Here is a 20,904-nt window from a genome sequence, read left to right on the forward strand (position 1 = left end):
AAGCTGTAGTACTCTTGTATAATCTTGTAGTAGCAAAATGGTATATTCTTTAACCTATGCTTTCTAAATTAGTCTTCAAATAAGATTTTGCAGTTCTGCAGATTTATTGACCATGAAATTTCTTTTAAAATCTGGATATTAATGCTCTAGTATTTTTGCTGTTTCACTTGCTGTTTCACCAAGAGAAATAAATTGGAAAATTTTCTCATTTTAGGCATTTAAGCTTGAAAAACCAGCAAGATGAAATAAGGTCATGGCTTTAGAGATGTGTTGTGGTCCTGCTGAATATGTCACAGAATAGAAGATTGATAGACCATATCTCCTGCACAACATTCAGGTTTCATGGCTTTCCTTTATGGGAGGACTTTACAAGTCCAAATAAGCTACTGCTTTTTCAGTGGCAGTAGACAGGCAAGCAACCTTTAAAGGAGAGCCTTCTAAAGCTGAAAGGGGCAAAATCATATGGGAAAATCCTCACACAATTTACCCTTTTGTCAAAAGATTCCCAGAGCATTACTCTAATGATGTATTTTCACATATTTTGTATTTTACACATCTTTAATTTATTTTTTGAAATTAGGTAGAAATGAATTGGTGAGGAGAACTGTAGGAAGAAGACCTGGGACAACTTGACTTTTTTATCTGTTCAGGAAGCTGCTAATTTATTCAGAGGTTATGTTCAGCATCTCTTAATTTTACTCCTGTTACCTGATGATGCCTCTGTCATTGAAGTGAAAGACAAGCTAGGAAATTGTTCTTTTCATCCCTCCACTCTTCCTGGATCTCATTGACTAATAAAACTTTGCTTTGTTTTAGTGGAAGCAACAGAACCTAATAAAATAAAAGTTTTATGACAATATCCATCCTAATCCTGTAATATCAGGGAGTCATAATTTTCTGAAGTTAAGGTTGTGCCTTTAAGGTCCCTCTCTTCTAGATTTGTTTCATATCTGAAGATGAGCTGTTACAGAATAGAGTTCCTTTCTTTTGTTTACTTCTGTCCTTAAAGTTTAGGGAAAACTAATTCAAACAGCACTCAATGAAGTGTTAAATCCCCAGTTAAATATATATCTGTTCATTACTTGCTTTTTGGTTTTTAGCAGTCCTGACTCCAAAATGACTGGGGTAGAAAATTTAGATTTGCTGTGAGAGCAACCTGCACTGAGAAATGCTTTGAAATATTTCTGTGAACATTGTTTTTCATTTACTGAATTAGGACCCATTGAAAATTGACCTGCAGGCATCCAAGATGTATTTGGTAGGGCCTCTAAATAACTTCTGCATGACCTCAAGATCAATGGAAAGTTGTGATTTCCATATAAACTGAATTAGTAAATGTGTAAGAGGAATGCAGGGAGACACACATCCTTCACAGGCCCTACATACACAAGGAAACATCAGAGGAAACAAGTTTTGAGATTCCTCTCATTACACAGCTCCAGGTTTGCTGAGACTGTTGGCCTTTGGCTGGCTGAACAGGGGAATACATAATTAATTTCAAATAGGTGTGGAAGTCCATTTAAATAAATCACATGCAAGTGCTCTTCTAGGTCATAACAGCATAAAGTACTTTTTAAATGCTTTCTGCACCTGGAGGATAGTCAGGTGTTCTGATAGTCTCAGGGCTTTTCTTATCATACAGGTCTTCGTGCATTTCACCCCTAGGAATAAATATTGCTCTAAATAGATACTTTACATAGATATTTTGTCATCAGTGGAATAAAAATCCACATGTCATTACATTCCTTCCTCCGTTATATATCACAAACATATTGAAACCAATGTTCAGTCTCAAAGGAAAGCAAGATGAGCCGCACTGGGGAGGGCTGAAGGTTTGGCTTTTGCAGGCACAGTACAAGGTCCCATGATCTCTGCTGTGGTACAAAGGAAAGGTGATAATTTCTTGCGAAGTACTGCTAAATATTTTGATTTTCTGGGATATGATCACACTCATAAATTTGAATATTCAATCCGTTATTTCTCTGTCCACTTCTACGGGATGTGTGGGTTCCTTGACTATTTTTGTGTACTGGCACTGTGCCTTATTTAACAGATATTTTATCTATTTAAGGGGAGTTTGGAGAAGTATGCAGTGGACGTCTGAAGACACCAGGAAAAAGAGAGATCCCTGTTGCAATTAAAACTCTAAAGGGTGGCTATATGGACAGGCAAAGAAGAGATTTCCTGAGGGAGGCGAGTATCATGGGACAGTTTGATCACCCAAATATCATTCGCCTTGAAGGAGTTGTTACAAAAAGTAAGTCACTAGTACCTTTCCTTAATAGTTTTATGCTGGCTTTCCCATTCTATATCATTTAGTATCAAAACTAAGCATTATTTCCACATTCAGTGTGGCTTACAGTTCTCAGAAATCTCCCAAATCATTGACAGTCGATACTGTCAATGTTTGGGGCCATAACAGGAAATGCATAGCCTGTCTTTTTTCAGTTTGAAATGTTTTTATTTTTTAATAACAATTATCTTCATTCAGGAGAATTCTTTAAAGGTTTTTATTAAATAGAATGAAGAGGTTGTTTATAGGCAACTGGAGAAAATCATAAATGTTACTGAGCTGACAATGAAGTCAAATCGTCTTGTAAACTAGCAGCTACACTCTTCTTTTTGCACAAATCTTGTTATTTATTTGGTTGAGGTTTACTGATTTTGGTACCAGAAGAGATGAATTTCCTATTTTGAAGAAATAAAAAGTAAACTCTTTGTAAGCTGTTGTACACTTGCAAGTGATTGACTAAAATTCCAGAATAGTCTATGAAATGTTTTACTTTATAACTGCTGCAGCTGACAAGAGATATCCCTTGCCTCTGAAATCTGTCAGGTTTAGTGGTGTTATGGACTTTTCTGAAAGGCTGAAATATCTAGTTATCACTTAAATACTAAGAAGTCTAACTAACATGCATGTAATTTCCTCAATGCCAGTTTTTTTCAGTAATGAATTTAAAAACTCATGGTGTATTCTTTTCAAAATTAATCATTGTCTTAACCAAGCTGTGCTGTTCACTAATTTGCAGAATTTATATTGTTCTTTTAAAGGGAAGTGTTGTGTGTATAAAGCAATGTCTTCTTACCATCACAGTAAACACAGTAAATATGTTATGAATATTTCCTGGTTTCACCTCGTTACAACACCAAAAGCTATGTTTGGAAAACACAAAAACTAAGAACGAAGAGGAAAGGTCAGTTCCTGAACTCCTGTTGTTGGAATGGAGTTTTGGTAGATTTATGGAACAACCTGACCATGTTCAAATCTGTCTCTCTGTGGTTCTAAATTATGATGATCTTTTTCTTTCTTCACACAGTGTTGCAAGGATAAATTTATTGTTATTTAGGTATTTTTAGTTACTAGAGTAACAAAACTCTTTGCACTGCAGGAAAGACACAGCTTAGTCTCTCCACTGTTCTCCTGTCAGTAACATCTCTGTGACAACAAACAGGAACACAAGTTAGTACTGGCTGAGCAGCACTGGAGATCTTGTCAGGAGATGTAAATATGTAGGAACTTAAGTGAATTTATCAGCAATTAAATTCCACCATTCCTCACCAGCAGGGGAGTTTATGAATCAGTATCACAGGTCTGATTCGGATCCATGTGGTGCACCTTGCAGGGTGTGTCTCATGTCTGAAAAAGGCAAAGCGCTGTGGTTTACAAGCATTGTTTAAATTCAATTAAATGGTGCATAGGGAGTACAGTATGGTTTCCTTGGCAATGGCAGGATTGTTTAATCTTCACCACGTTTGTAAATTTTCTCTCTGTAACGTCTCATCATCAGTCTAGAGAGAAATCACTGCTGCATTCAAAAAAGAGAAACATACAGATAAATCAATGCTCTAATATTAGAGTATTTGTTCGGGTTCTACAGGAAAGAATAATAGAGAACTGTAAGCCAAAAAGTCATTAGCAGTTCTGCTTTTCACCAAGGAGTCAACAAACTTTAATAATGTTATGTAATGTTTGTTTGAAGGTAATATAAAAATAGTGGGTATTACTGTTATAGTCACGCTATCATATAAAAATAGGCATCTCTCAGATATAAAATAAGTAGTGGAAGTTTGAAAGAAAATATTTTGGTGCCAGGCAAGATTAAAAAAAATGAACAATTATACAGCCATAATTATAGAACGAAAATAGGCTACATGAATTATGAACAAAGTTCACCCCAAGGCATAGAAAGTGCAAGTTATATCAATTGTAAAGGACAGGGTTGTGCAGCACTGCTCTGCTACAGTGAGGGAGCCTGAAGGCAGGCTGAGCCATGGACACATGCACTCTGCTCTTCCCAGTTTATCTTTAGGGTGTTGCCGTGCATTTGTACTGCCCCATCTGTGGTATTTAGAGAATAACATGACTTCAGGTTGGAGGAGAGCAGTTGCCTTGCCTAAGTACTAAGTCTAGATTGCAGAATCCAGATTTCATGTAACTGAAAGGTATGCTGTAAAAGTCAGCCAAAACTTTGTCCTAGCCAAATTATTTGTGTGTTGATAGCACGATTAAAAGGTGTTTTGTGCTAAAACATAGATTAATAACAACAGAAACTATTTATCTGATGTGCATTACAGTCCCACTAACCTATAAAAGCACATCAGATGCAGTAAATTTGATTAATAGATGTGTACTGCTGTTCTTAGCACATGCTTTCCTCTGTGCAACCACTAGTCATTAACTTCTAGCTGTTGCTGATACATATTGCATCAGTTTGTAAGCAGTGCCTTTCATTACAGTGTCATTGACTATTGAACAAAAAAGAAAAAGGATTTGGTTGTAATGAGCAGAAGTGCTGTCCCAGGTCAATAGCTATTGACTGGGGCAATAACAAATTCGCCTGTTCACTACAAATTAGAGCTTTTATCTGGTGCTACCAGCTAAACAAATGTTAACTTTTAAATTATACTGTTTTCAAAATTGCTGTGGAATATGTACTGTAACAGGAGGAAAAAAATGCTAAACTAAGCCTGCTCAAAAGCAGGTCTGAAACAGAGTTTTAATTCCCTTTTCTTATTGCTTCATTTCTCATTTGTCCTAGCTGCAATCCCTAATCACAGAGAGCAGTAGGCAGAACAGTTGCTGTAGCAGAAGCTTTCTGTTAGCAGGGAGTTCATTTCAAGGGCAATTTGCTGGGCCAAGGCAAATACACCGTGGCACAGAATCTGGATCCACTGGTATTGCTAATCAGAACTTACAAGGGAAACATTATTCCTGTTTGGTTTTGTTATAACAACATCATTCCTTGCATGGTTTGCCATGAAAGACTGCTTGATTGCCTTGCAAATTTATCATAGATGCTGGGCACTTTATAAAAACATCCATGTTTCCTTTCAAGCCATGTTAGCACAGTGAAAATTTTGGGAGCTCTTTTGGGTGTGTCAGGGCATGCTCAGGTGAGTTTTATGTCTGTGGCCAAGCTGCTGCTATTTCATAAGCCGGTGTAAGAACAATGACTTCTTTCTCCAGTGCAAACATATGTGAGCAGCACTGAAAGCTGGACTCTAGAAAAGAACAATGTGTCTTCATTTCTATATCATGTTGAAGACTTTCCATGAAAAGTCTATAAATTAAATTAAAGCTATGCCTACAGCAAACATCAGACAGCATAACTGTATCTACAAAAGGCATGAAAAATGGTCCCTGACTATTGTAACTGTGCTTGAACAAATCCAGATTGGAATCTTTAGTTAGTTTAGCTTGATGGTGTCTTACACAATAGTTTACAGCACAATCTCATCAGTCCTATGTAATACTGTGTCAATACAAAATACCAATGCATGCAAGGGCTTTATTACATTCATAATCTGTTTGTTCCCCTGCCCCACAAGCTTTACCATAAATAACTTTCAATTGTTAGAAATTCTAACAATTCTAAGGAATTGGTTTCATTTTCAGATTTTGACTGCTGAAGGATTCGTACCTGTCACATGAGCAAGAGGAATCTTTTTAAGGCATTCATTTTCTTTGACAGCATTATGTACATTTGTATTCTGCAGAAGGATTATTTTCAAAATAGTCCCTTCACAGAAGGAGGATAAATGAAGACAGTGCTTAGACCTCTGGCTCTATGTAAACTCACATCCTCAGACGTTGAGCCTGGGTTTGGAATGACACTTTCAACTCCCTTATTGTCTCCTCACTGTTCTGATTTAGTGGCTTTCAAATTGTGAAGACTATTTCAGTTCTGAAATCTTCAGGCACTCATCTTGCAAATGAAATTTAAAGCTTTAATCATTGAATTTCTTTTCAAATTACTACATATAACCCATTCAGTGCAACAAAAGCCCTAAAATCAGTGCACCTTACCTTGTCCATGAGGAAGGCATAGCAGCAGCATGATCCTCTTTCACTGTAATTTATAGTATGAAGCTCTTAATATCTGACCCATTTTTTATTTTTCAAAAATTCAGGACATAATGTATTTTTCTTTTTTCAGCCAAGACATTGTGCTCTAGGCCTTTGAGCCTTTATCGTAATGATCTAATGTTGCCTTTTTCTCCCACTTGTTAATTGAAGTTCAGAATCCATTTCAGAAGATGACATATTTTGTAGTAGATATGTTTATTGTACACATAATGTTGTATATTTGGTTGCTACGGAAAAGGATTGAGGAAATTCTGTGGCAATATTGGCAATATTCTTTCCTTGTTTTGAAATTTTACTCCCAGGAAATGTGATTCTGCAAAGTTTAAATGTTGCTTATGGACAGTCCACTGTGGTGGTGAGACCGTATGTGTGTCATATTAGCCAGTGGACTTTACACAGCATTGAGCATAAAGCTGAATTTTTCTGATAAAAGATTATTGTAGTTCTGCACATAATGACAGACAAAACAGCAGGATCTCAGCTGTGTTATAAATTGTTCAGTAAGTGGAGCTGTAAATTGAAATTTGGCTCACTCCCCTTATTTTGCTTTGTACCCTAATTCATAGATAAATATTGCAACACATTACTGAATCCAGGGTTGGTGTGGCCATCAAATTAACACAAAACCCGCAGCCACCACCTGCATTGTTAGCCAAATTTATGAGCTCAATTTATTCAAGTATCATCCAAAGTACAGAGCTGAAATTTAGAGCTGTGCACATAACACAGACAACACTAAGTATCTGTAGCCTTCTTGCAAAATAGATTGCCCTTCCTGACTGGTACTGGAAGAAGTGTAATTAATATCAGTGGTCCTGAGCTGTGTTTACACATGCATGAATCCATGTGGACATTTCAGATTACACATGCAAACCACCATGCATCCATGTGTTGAAGGTTGCTGGCAAAAGTTAAGAATCCACAATACTCAGTTCTCCTGAATGACATATACTTAGAAGAAATTAGCTTTTAAACCTCTGGAAAAATTTACATTTGTCTTTCATGCATTACATTCTGAGAATTTTGTTCTAAAAATCAAGGGACCATTTTGGTTTCCTGCAGTTCAAATCAGGCACATTTCTGTGTCCTGCTTCTCACTTTTTGCAGTTAGCAAGCCATGCATTATGACTGTCAATTCTGCTGCTACATCTTTCATAGGGCGATAAGCAGTGAAGAAAAAGCACATTGTCAAACAGTCAGCAGTAACACCCCGTTAACAGCAGCTTAATCTGACCAGGGTACACTATCTAACATAACTAAATTCCATAATTCTGCTTTTGTAGGTTACACCAGAGAAGCAGGATTTCACTTTCCTCTGGATCCTTTGCCTTCAGATGTCTGTATTCAGACATGTAGGACCTGACTTTCAAAGATATTTAGATGCTTTGACATGAGATGACGTGAGAAAAAGAGGTGGCAAAAATCATTCCTACTAACAGCCACAAAAAGATAACGTCCTGTTGATAAGATATGGCCAGACTATTTGTTTTTCCTTTTCTTTTGAAGGGAATGCATGGTCATCATGTTTCATAATTAGCATCATTATTAACCACAGATGATTGCATTTCCATCTGAAATACCCGAATACAATATGCAATTTTTTCCTCTGCCATGAAACTGGAGAAGAATATGGTACACTAAGTTAAAGGGACAGATATTTAGAGTGTGTAGGAGATATATGAAGGGTTGGAGGTCTTTTTAACAACTGCAACCAGAAGATCAATGAATATCAGGGGGAGACATGATTGCACTGTGCTGGCAGATTTGCTGCACAACATGGCTGATCTGTGGCCTGTCCAGGAAAACCATAAAAGCAATGATGAGAGCAATTATAAATGACAATGGCAATTGGAGCTGACAGCCGAAGGAGTGAGTGGGTTAAAGAGCGTATTGAAAGCAGTCAATAATCCCAATTCACAAGTTGTATTTGGTTGATTTATTTTGATAAGTGTACATTCATTTGTTCTTCTGTATGGAGGCAAAAACACACTCATAGATATATGTGTGGTTGGGCATTGGAAAAGACATGGGATAATTCTGCATATACAGGGCATTGTTCAGGTTGTTTTACCCCATCCCAGCAGAGCATCCTGCTACACCTTCCTCTGGCAAGCAGGAAATAACTGTTTCAAATGTAAACTGCCTTACTCATCTTTAAATACGTGGGGTTTTTCAATAGCAACCATTACTGAGTTTTGGTATTAAATATTAATATTTTTATTTATTATTACCCATAGACCTTCCAGCTGGCTGCCTAGTCTCTCCATACAAACCTCTGCCACGAAAGTTTGCATTGTGATATTTCCTACAGCTTAAAGGCTCACACCCAAATTTCTAATGCAAGGTAACAAGCTTAAGATATCTTTAATAGCAGATTAAGATCAAGAAGAAGGATTGAAATATGGATTGGTAATTTTCTCATATAAATATCTGATACTGTATTTTATGGAAACATGAGACTTAGATGTGAGGAAAAGAAACCATTTCGCTGACTATAATTACCTTTCTGATTCTTAATACATACATAGTTCAGGTTCAAGAAGAATAAATCACTTAGATGCAAACTGTTTGGGATCCTTTCCAAACTCCTGGTTGGAAAATCAGTTTGCAAAAAATAGTGCTTCTTAAATGTTACATTTCTTCACAGATAAAGAGTGCTTATAAATCAGGAGTGGATGATAAAGTTGTTAAGGGAGACACAGAGAGAAGCAATACAGGAAAGAAAAGAATATGATTTTCAAACATCGTAATAGATGGTGTGAAGTTACAGAGTATTCAGTTTAAGTATGTTCTAAATATAAGCACAAAACGTTAATGACAATCCTGTAAACACATTTTAAGAAGCAAATGTATTCAGTCAGACATTCCCAAATAGATTCATGACAACATCCATCTATAAATATTGTCATTTTTCAACTAAACTTTAACAAGGTAATTTCTGCTGAATAAAATTTGAAAGCAAATAAGTAATGACTTAATTTCAATATTTTATCCAGAGAAGCATAGTACAGAATTTTTATAGTAGTAAAAATCTGAAACAAATCACTGTACTGTTGCTAGAATTCACATAATTGATTTCCTTTCTTCCTGAAACAACAGAAACTTGTTAATATCTCTCTAGACTGACAATAATTAATTTACCTGCTTTGGAAATGAGTTTCCCCTCTTTCCTTTCTCTGCTTTTTTCCTCTCAGCTGTAATAGAGCACATTCTTCAGCATACAAGTGTTTTAGGTAAGACTGGCAATTTACTTCCAGTTTTCAGTGAATGCCTTTATAAGCATTGAAAAATGTGACTTTGTGGCCTAAGTAAACAATGACTGCCCAACATCCATCCTGCCAGAGTCACTGTTGCCAAAACCAGCACAAGGAGGATGAGATGAGAGATATTTTACCACATGGCATTTACTGAACACCAAGTGGTCTTTGAGCTGGAGAGAAAATCCTCTGAATACACCGGTATCACCAAGGAGATAATTAACAAGCACAGATAATTCTCTTTGGTCAGCAGCATTTTTCAAAAAAGAAAACAGAATTCCTGTCCATGTGCCTTGGCCCATCAGCGAGATACAGGAGCTGCCCACAACCTGTCTTGGTTTATCAGATGTGGGCTGGGGCACCTTCACTGAGCAGAGGCAAAGAGGATTTTCTCTCACATGTGGATTGGTAAATCTAAACCAGCACTTAATGCACTTCTAATCAAAAAGTTCATTCCAAGTCACAGTTATGGTAATGATAGCAATCTTTCAACTTCTGATCCTGGCATCTTTTATTTGAGGAAGTCATTTGGTGTTTGTAACAAGGAAGGAAATCAAACCTGTGGACTTAATTTTATTGATATTACTGAAGTGTGAATTGTGAATGGTGTGAATGGGAATAGTGACAGGAATCCTCAATTTATACCCTACATTTTTTTAACAGCAAATCACTCAGCCCCAAATGTTTTTGGTTTTTTTTTAACTGAACACAGTGAGGCTTTTTCAGTGGTACTGATTATTGTCTAAAAGTGGGGTTTGTCTCCTACCCCTGGTTCACACCGTAACAGCGTAGCAACGCTAAAAGAGGAGAAAATCAGAGCTTTAGCTGCAGAACTGCAGAATGTACAGCAGGCTCCATGAACACATTTATCTTCAGATGTCACCCATGAAAAGCTCTTCCACTCATTCAATTAAAACTGACTATAATGTCTAAACATGAAGTACAGAATAAAATCCTAATCTTTCTCTTTTTATGGAAATACCATGAAAATGGGCAGCTGAAAATTTAAAAGCCCCTGGAACTTCTTAACCATCCCATTTATCCCATCAACATTTCACATGGGAGTTTCCTACCTTAAAGGATGAAGAATTTCATGGATAGGAATGCTTAGATTTTACCCAGGATTTTTTCTTCCAAAATAACAAAAAATGGGTGATGAAAAGATGACTGAAAAGGAATTTGTGTAGCTAATTATTAATGGCTTCATAATTCCCTGAAATAATGATGTATACAAAATTAATCGCAAAGGTTTTGGCTGATATTGCAGGCTTTGGTTTTTTTCTGTCATAAAAACTGTAATTTTAAAGTATTTTTTTTTCCATCCGGTAATGAATGCACGATAATGAAATCCAAATGTACAGCATACAGTGCTTGTAGCAGTATTCTGGATATTGTACATCCCTACAAATACATAAAGATTTCAGGTTCTTATTTAGCATTGTGCTAAAGCTATTTTCAGTTTAGCAGGACTGAAAAATATTTAATAGACAGCTTAAGCATACATTGTTTTATCCCATAGAAGCTCAGTATTTCCAATTACTATTCTATTAAGACTACAAAGATGATTCAACACAGAAGTTGTTATTGCTGTTAAAAGCCTTAATCATATTAATGTTGTCACACCAATCTTCCCAGCAACCAGAATTTCAGTGTGCGCTGACATTTAACACATCACAAAATAAATGCCTGTAGTGTTTGTAGAACTCTTTTCAAGCAATTCCCTCATTTTTCCCCCCCAAATCACCTGTTTGTCTAGAAGCAGCAAGGGAAATTAAATTAGATGTTGATATTCTCCCCAAATATTCTGTAACTTACATCAGTTCCTCCTTAGGAACTGTAAGCTTCTTTCAGCATTTGCTTTTTGTCCCAGAGAAGTCATAAGTAAAGCCAAAAGTTGTTATAATTGAGGTTTTCTAAAATTGTCTTGTTCTGTGTAAATATTCCTACCTCTGGATTTATTCCCATCTGCCAGTAAAGAAATGAGAGTTCAGGTTTGTAGGGAAGCATTGTCTTTCACAAGGATCTCAAGGTTAAACTCAGCTGGGTTGGAGACCTGAACAGCAGCTTTGCCCTGCCCAGTGTTTGTCTTCTCCATGTTTCCAGGCAGACCCTATAAATTTACATCTGGAGCAGAAATTGGGCATTGATACAGAAAAGCAGGACTTTGGAAAATATATTCCCCAAGAGCTGGGCTAGGATGGTCTATTCCTCAGAAATGAGGCCAAATCACAGGAATGCTTTATTATTTCCAAACCAGTAGACTGAAGGAAATTCAGAGTTAAAATCAAACTGAAGAGTAAACCCAAAAAGCATGGAAAGACATAATCCAGACACCAGGAAAAGGCAGGCAAAGGACTCTGTGAGTTCTTGAACGTTCATGGAGGAGTGACACAGTTATTTATGTGTATGATGTCAACTACTCTGGTGGAATCTGGGGAAACAAAATGGGACCATCCCTTTGAAAATCTGCAACTGAACATGAGAGTATAAATTTTCCTCTTCACAGTATAATGCAGGTTTGATTTTACTGGTTTAGGTACCCTAGAGCAGAATTCAGCCTTCAGGAGTTTCACTGTGTTATTTGCAATGTAATGGAAATCTTCACGTGGTTCACTTGGACTTGGTGTCCTCCAGAGGTCCTTTCCAACCTCAACCATTCAGTGTTCTCTGATTTCAGTAGGGGTTAAGCACAGTAATTTCAGTCAATTCTTTTTATGCTCTAATATTTATGATGTCTGTTGCAAAATATTATTTAGTGATCTTGAAAATTAGATTTTTCCAAGACATATGAATTATTAGGGTAAAAATTTAGGCATATCTCTCTATCACCCTTTGCTTTGCTTTCATGTGTCAAAAAGCTCTAAAATAAATTAAGAACATATTCTAAATCTCCAGATTATAGCATTGAAAAAAGTTTATGTTTCCTCAATGTACTGAAAACATGATCAAACAAATTCATCAGGGATAAAATTCTTCCCTGCTTCTGATTTTTTTTCTTTCCATTGCAAGTCAAACCTTTTGAGTGCTCTAAAAATTGTAATCTGACATCATAATTTCAAAGTTTTATAAAGCCATTCCTTATAAAAACCTTCCATATGTTCCCTCATAAAAGATTATGAAGCAATGTGCCGTTCCTGATGGTCTAGGAAGGATAAATCAGTAAAATCATGTGAGAGAAAAGTTGACTGGTTTTCAGTAATTTCCATAATGGATATATTTCAAAAAATTTTGGAAGAAATGTTCTAACCCTTCTTCTAACTTCCCCAAGGAAACACGAGTAACAATAAAAACCAGGTTTTATTTTAGAATGGAAAGTGCTCATAACAGAAGTCAGTCTTCTCTCAGACATTAAGTGATAAAATTGGATAATTCCCCTATGCAGAAGCAAGAAAACTCTTTCTGCATTCTGTCCTCCATTATTTTGTTACTAAATGTTCACCCCAACCTGCATGAAAATGCAGTTTGGAGTGAAAGCAGCCAGTTGCTTCCTGCCAATCTGAATGCAAAAGCTCTTTATAGCCCTCACTTTCCCAAAGCCTTCATCTGCAGAGTGTCTGAGAACTTTCTCTTTGCTGGGTTTTACAATCCCTGCATGGAAAGCATAAACAGAACTGACTATATAGAAACCAATATCAGTGGGGCTTTTACATTAAATACACCAACTGTGCATTTTTCCTTTTTTTTCCAAACAAAAGCCATGGGAAAAGAACAATAGACTAAAGTCTTCTTTGGATGTTACCAATAAAGAGATGGTACTTGTAAAAACAAATAGCAGAAGTTAATTGTGACCTCTCTAGAACTTCTCATCCCAATTTATTAAATTAAGCAGCCAAAGAGCTGCTTTGGAATTTGTAGCTGTTAGATGGTCAGAAGTACACAAATGAAGTGGTCAATTCCACCTGCAGAAAGTTTTGAAGTGCAATAAAAAAGGAAAACCAGCAATGACAAAGAACAGGGCACAGTTCTGTCCCTGGTGCAAGGCCATGAGATGTGGTCTGGGAGAAGTGGCTGTTCCTCCTGGCTGGCCGGGCTGTGACCATGCAGTGCCAATAAATGGGTGTTAATTAATGTCTGTGCTCTGGAGCTGAACTAAGCATATGGATTTCCCTTGCCCAGCCACCTACTCCTGCCCTTCTGCTCAGTGGGATAATATCCTGCTAAACCCATGCCAATTTAGGATGCTATACCAGTGATTTCCCTATCAAATTCTACAGTTTGTGGGATGATAGTCCCCCTGGAACAACAGCTAAAGGTGGAAGGCAGGCTAATTGATTCAGCACTCCCCCACTGCCTCTGAGCTCAGGCACTTAGCTGTAATTATTGTGAAACAGAAGAATTTACACTGAGTTACAAACTGGTATCACAGGACTCAGAAAGTGGTGGATACTTCATGAACTGTCAGCTATTCTGAGTATTGCCATATATTTCTACAGTTCCAATGCATTTTTCCAACTAATATTGTAACTAATGTGTTTTCCATGTAAAGCTGACACGATGTTCATCGTGTATATGGAGTGGGGAGAGGTTGGGGTATTCTCCTCAATAAATCCATGACTGTAAACTGCTAAATAACAACTGTATTTGAGGGCACTGAAGAATCGTGGCTAAATATTCTTGTCTCCTTTTGCCAGTTTAGAATCTTGTACTAAAGGATCTCCCCAGTAGTGTGAGGGCACCCACTGCAAAAATGAGTGTTAATTTTTGCAGAAAACAGAGCTGGTGGGAAGCACGAGTCTCTGTATGATGTGCACTGACAGAATGGTATTTCTCAAGAAATCTGGTTAACTAGATGACCTCCAGGGGTCCCTTCCAACCTAAGACATTCTGTGATTCTGTGTGATTCATTCAAGTATTTCATGAATGTTTATGCAAACAAGTGAATATTTGACTAAATTTCTAAACTACTGTAAATGCCCAAAGCTCTTATCAAAGTTCTGTCCATCTGGTGGTGATTGATGTGGCTTAACAAGAATTAATTTGCTTTACCTGCAGTAATGATCACCTCCCCAGTATAAAGTCATGTAATCGAGTCTCAAGCCCTGTTCACATTGTGCAGATGATAAAAAAAGCACCTGTCCATTCATTCTGGGGCTGTATTTTAATTTAAGACCATGCATGCTTTAAGATGAACGAACTTTTCACCTCTCACTTGTGTGCATTTTTTTGTTGATGGATATTGGTCAGGGCTGAATGCTACTAATTTTGTCCTTTTCAGAAGCTGTTTGTGGATTTCTAGAAGAGATTAAATGAGGTCTTGTTCTTGTAACTCTGTGTTTTGCTTAGTCAGAGACACTTCTGAGGTGACAGGAGACTGTTTGGATGGGATTGAGTTGCCTAAAATGACACTCAATGCCTGTTCTTAAATATCCAACTGCTGCTTTGCTTCTTACTGCCGCGTTCAGAGTGGAAATCTCCTGCAGATCATGTCCTGTCTGCCACTCAGTTGGGAATGTCTCCGATTTTTTAGAGCATCTCAAATGACACAAAGCATTTACACTTAAGCAACTGAATCCTAACTTCTGAGTGTGAGAGAAAAGTGTTATTTATACATATTCTTTTAGTTACTTGCGGCTTATAAAACCTCAATAATTTTAGCCCTCTAGCTCTCTTCTTAGTATTCACAGATTTACTTGCTCTAAAATTCGCTGCTCCTTGTTTCTTATTTCTGAATATGTACGATGAGTGAAATAAATTTGGGTTGTCTTCATTACTTAGCATAACAAAACAACTTATTGTAAGACTGCTAGGAAACTAGAGCTATTTGCCATTTAACAGCATTTAAATAGAGGAGAATGTCAGTGGTGAAGCTCAAGCTGTTTGGCTTTTCTGAAGGTCTGTACATATGGTGTGTGACTCAGTGGCTGGACTTTATGGTTGGTATAATTCATCTTTTGAAACAGAGAAGCAATGTTCTATTTGGGAAGTCTTCATATGTTCATTATTTAGCCTTTATGTTTTAAGATGCTGTTTAGTACCAAACATCTTGGAGTTAATGGAAAAATTTCCATTTTAAAATTGAATTTCTGTGTATTGCATTCTGTACTGTCTGTCCATGATCACTTCTGCAAATATTTTAAAGTGAAAGCCATGGAATTTGGAAACACTTTTACAGGAATGCCAAAGACTTCTCTGGAGTGTCCAGAGGGAAAACTTATCTTTAGCCATCAAATATAAAAGCACTGCATCTAGATCGCCAATTAAATTAATTCTTTTTCCACAGACTGCACCATGTCTAATTAATAAATTTAAAGGACAGATGGATTGAGGAGAAACAATAGAACTCTTGCTTGAAAATAAAAGTAAAAAACTCAAAGCTCTCTTAGGCTGCTTTAAATTCAGTAAGTGCATGTGTTTTGAGGGTAAATTTTCCCCTCTGTATTTTTATTAGTGAGAAAAAAAATCCCAACTGTTGAGGGCCATTTATTTTTCTCATTGTGTATAAAGATCAAGATGATTTTGTCTCTTCAAAGAACAAATATGAAATACCTGCAAGATGAGGAAAACAAACTTGCCATTGCCTACATTTTTGGATGGATGCTTACTTGATGCACTTGCAAAAATACACAGATTATTCTGATTGTCAGTTTAGATTTATTGCCAGGTGGGAGAATCTTGACTCTGTGTTTTTAAGTGAGATGTGCAGAGCTGTCATTTCAGATCCATCTTTGATGCTGGCACTCACTGAGCACTAACATGAGGAAGTTGAAATGATGTCTGCAGATCTCTGTACAAAGGCTGAAAGCTGAAACAGTGGATCAAATGCTAAAGCATCTTCATTTCTCACCACTACAGTAGATATGTCACAAGTATTTGTTTTAAAAGAGGTGGATGAGCTAATCGTTGTTTCCAGGAATAAAACTGTACATCTAGGCGATGAGAAGAATATACCATTTATTAGGTTGAAAGCATAAAATGCATTGAGCTTCTGGTGAGAGCAAAGCAGAAAGGGGCCATGTCCATGTTGCCTAAAATCAAAAAGTTACAAATATATGAAAAATATATAAAAATCTTTAGGCATTATCCATACTCCTGGTTTTTGCCTGTATCAATATATTGAAAGGGGTTGGGAGATGTAGCAGAAGCTCTGACTGACATGGCTGCCTTGACGCAGAATTCAGTATTTTAGCTGCAAATTCTGGTTCCCCTTTGCCCCCTGCTTGACATGAGTTTTGTCAGGTGGCTTTAAAACACTGGTGTTAAACAGCTTTGCTGGTATAGCTTCACCTCTCCTGGTCTGTCTTTGATTTGAACACAAAATTGTAACGTGCCTTTATGGTGGAGTCATTTGGAATGCATTATGAGTATCCCACGGGTGCAATTTGCTGTTGAAACACCAAATTTTTCTATTCCTTCTAGAAGTGCTGGAATTCTCCATTTGCAAACTATACAGAAAATCTTTTTCTGGTTAAAGCTGTGTATTGTATGACTTGGTTAAAAAGCAAACAAAGGCTTTTAACTGCTTTTTATGAAATCTGTTCCCATGAAACCACCGTTAACTCTGCAGAGATTTGGTTGTTCTTTCTTTAAACAGTCAACTTCTTTTGTTAGCCAGAGAACAAGCCATTTGATTAATGATCATTTTTATTTCTTTGCAAGGATCCTTTCCGACCATTGGGGTGAAGTCTCTTTCGAGATTCCTGAGGGCGGGATTTTTAAATAGCATCCTGGCCCCACATCCAGTGGCAGGGGGTGGATCTTTACCCCCCAGCATTTCCTCTGGTAGGTATTCCAGCCTATTCCCACACATCAGTTTTTTTCCTTCATTCTCTGCCCCATCTCTCCACACATCTCAGGGAAACAAAATTTGGTGTTGATCAGACAGGGAGATCAGATGTCCCTTCTATTAGAAAGCCAACCCGAAAGGAAAAGACAGTAACTTTGGGAATGAGCCATTTTCCTGGATCAATGTATAGGAGAGATTGTGAGGTAGACTGGTCTGTAATTAAGTGGCCAACCTAAATACTGGAAGAGAAGGCCTGGTATCCTGTAATCATCCATTTCATGAAGCATGTCCATGTGCACCAAAGAAAGAAAACTTTAAATATGCCACTGTAAATCTCGGAATTTGTGTGACTCTGTGACTCTCCTCTAAAAATCTATGCTTCCTTGCTAAAACATGGAAGCAAAACGAATTTGGAAAGGGAAAACTTAATTATCTATTAAATTGGTGTTTGAATCTTCTGTATGCTTTGGTAGTTGCAACTTGTATCTCATGAAAACCGCCTTTTTTTTAAAATAACTTTTATCGTGATTTGAACTCCTATAATTCTCTGAATGAGTGAGGACAGGTTAGAGGCATCCTTTCCAAGACAGGCTTATGTGTGTTATCTATTCTCTTCTGGAGCCATTAAACACCATCTTCTATCCAAAGTAATAAATGAAGAATAAATACATATAACTACAGTTAAAACTGAATCAAAGTTTCTTTCCAAACTACATATTTCTGTGCAGAACTGGATCTGTGCATGGGCTGATGTCAGGCTGGTATCTTTTCTGAACAGCCTGCATTATCTGTAGTGTTACTTAAAAGTTTTGCTTGAAATAAAAACAAAAATCTCTTTTGGTAAAAAGAGGGAGAAAATTGGAAAATTACGTAATGTTATTGACTTGCTATACAAAAGAAGCTATTGTACTTCTCTGTGCCCCATTTTATCTACTGCAATAATTCTAATTACAAGATGATTCTTACTTTCTTTTTATTTCAAGTGCTATTATTTCATTGTTTGCTTTCTTTGAACAGAAGCTTCTCAGCAGCTTTCATGTCTTTTCTTATGACTGTTTGGGTTTCTTTTGTCAACAGTTTGTGAAATACTTTCCGTATTTTTTTCTCCATGGGATATCTCAGAGTATTTAATAGCCCTTAGGTATCTGCAACCAAATAACTCTGTCAAAGAGAAAATACTCCCGGCCCCATAAAATTCTCTGTTTTGAACACAGTGTTATGTAGAGCATCCCACTGATTCTATTAAATTACAAATGACCTCAAACTCGTGAACTGGCTTCTCAACTACCTTCCTACCTACAAGTTAATTTTGTAAGATCCTCAGGACTATTGTTTTCTGAGTGCTTGTAAAGATTTTGATCTTATGGACTTAAAACTCTTAAAAGTAGTTTGTTTAATGAAACTCATTCATAATGCCTTGCTATTAAATGTCTTTTACTAATAATTCTGATTCAATCTGATGAAACACTAAAAAAATGGAAATGCAACTACATGATGTATAGCATATATCCTAGCAAGTTAATGGAGATAAACGTTATTGTTTGATTATGTCAAAAGCAACTGAAAAAAAAATTAGCCAAGCAGTAACCCTACAGAAGAGGAAGATTGTCAGGTAGTTGAAAGCCAGTGAAGAACTGTGATAAATCCAATAGCTGAGATGTGTTCCTTTGAGAAAGAATGCATGTGGGGGGTCATGTGGTATGAAACTGCAGTGCAGGTCAGAAATTGCTGTTAACAGATGCATCCCAGTGATTTTACCCATAGTGCTGCTATTTAACTCTTCCTTTTTTAATTTATCGTATTTGCATTTATATTAAGCACGGTCTTAATTCTGAATTGCCTCTTTTTGTATCTGAGATGACCATGGGATGCCATTTCCATTTCTAAATTGCTAAAAGCAGCTTTGCTTTACATGTGAGCAAAAAAAAACAATCCCACACATTTTTGAAAGAGAAAAAAAAAGAAGACATGAAAACAAATCTTAACAAGGTAGCGCTGATCTGGGATGTAAGAGACTCAGAACTGACTCTCTTGCTGTGCATGATTCAGTGGAGGTGTTTGGGCTTATGTTGGACAGTAGCTCTCATAAGCCTAACAGAGGTACTTAGCATTTAATAACTGCAGAATTATACCCTAATCGTTTCACATATTGCTTATGTGTAAGATTTCAGTTAATTTAACTACGTGGGAGACTTAAAATGCCAGCATTATTCTGCTGTTAGGGTCATTGGGAACAAAGATAATGAGATACTTTTTATTTACCAAAACCTTTAATTCAAGCTAAGTGGCAGATTCCCTTCCAAATACTCAGAAAATTTATTCCTTACTAAAGACAAAACACTTTCTATATCTTTATATCTTTTTTTCCTACAAAATTCACCACAGATGTTTTAATGAAACACAGAACTAAACTAGAAAGCCTGCTATAAATAAGTATCTGGAAAACAGCTTGGCAGGGCAATGCAGCTGTTGGTCTCCTTTTTTCCCTTTCTACTTTAATCTCAGTAGTTGAGAGGAGTATATTTCTTTTACCATTGCACTGACAGCTGATGTTCAGTTTTGTGTAAATTGGTGTCTGCTTTTACACTGTGCAGAGATTCTCTTGTGTGAAAGATATCCTCATTTAGCCAACTTAAAGATTAATTTATGCTGTTGGGATGAGGCATTATATCTTTTTGCATAGATTGTCTTGAATGTAGGTATTTTTAAAGCCTAGACATAACTTCTAATGCAGTAGTGCTTATATTTGATAGTTACATCAGAAGTCTCTTACTGCTGTACAGCAGTTTCACCAGAAGCAAAGCTTTAAGCAGGCCTCCAGATTCTAGCCTAGATTCTTGCAAAAACAAGCCCATTTGCAGACAATAGCTTCCTTTTGATTTAGCTATCATATATGTCACCAATTACTTCATTTCTTGTTATTCCACCTGTTAGCAGTGCAAATTGACATGACTTAGCTGATATAGGTCTGCACTGACAGATGGATTCACATGAGCTATAAGTACTTTTTCTCAAACAATAGCCTTGCATATATTAAATAGAATTCTTAAACCACTCCCTCATCACACTGACACTGGCACAAGCTGTGGAAGCTTCCTTCATGACACACTCACACAAACACACACATGTTGTGAAAACCCAAATTATAAATTGCCAGAGCTGCATCTCTCCCTTCATATTCCAGCTCTTCCAAACTAAACACCCTGTTCTTTGCTCCACTTTGGGGAAACTCTTAGCTCACAGCCCCTGATTGAAGTGACGTGTGAAGGGTTTGTTGTGTAAATGCCCACCCGTGTTGCCTGGCAGAAGTTACAGGCAGGAAGCTTCACAGTGCGCTGCTGTCTTTGAAGAACCAGACAGATTGCTCAGCTTGCTGAGCTGCAGAGGAAAGGAGGGAAAGCAAATACCTCTCCTACTGTTCCTTTCAAGCTAAACTCCTAAGTTTTTCTCTCAACAAGAACTAGAGATGGGTGTTGGGCTCTGAGAAACTATGGAAAAGTTCCTGTTAGCCAAACCTCTCCTTCAGACTGTTCAGCATTCCAACTGCATTAGCAGGA

General features: G+C 37.0%; 1 protein-coding gene across 1 annotated transcript in view; it reads left to right on the top strand.

Annotated features, from left to right (window-relative positions):
- The window catches only part of LOC121673383 (ephrin type-A receptor 6), a gene marked incomplete at its 5' end in the record, with an annotated part of 112,050 nt that overhangs the window by 18,429 nt on the left and 72,717 nt on the right, over positions 1–20,904 (top strand). Inside the window, 2 exons of the mRNA XM_042046657.1 lie at positions 2,072–2,257; positions 17,221–17,343. Coding sequence (XP_041902591.1) covers positions 2,072–2,257; positions 17,221–17,343 — 309 coding nt within the window. The remainder of the gene's footprint in view (positions 1–2,071; positions 2,258–17,220; positions 17,344–20,904) is intronic.

Source organism: Corvus kubaryi, unplaced genomic scaffold, assembly GCF_017639235.1.
Source record: "Corvus kubaryi isolate FWS band 111438036 unplaced genomic scaffold, C.kubaryi_AGA036_p1.0 65375, whole genome shotgun sequence".
In the NCBI taxonomy this organism is placed as follows: Eukaryota; Metazoa; Chordata; class Aves; order Passeriformes; family Corvidae; genus Corvus; species Corvus kubaryi.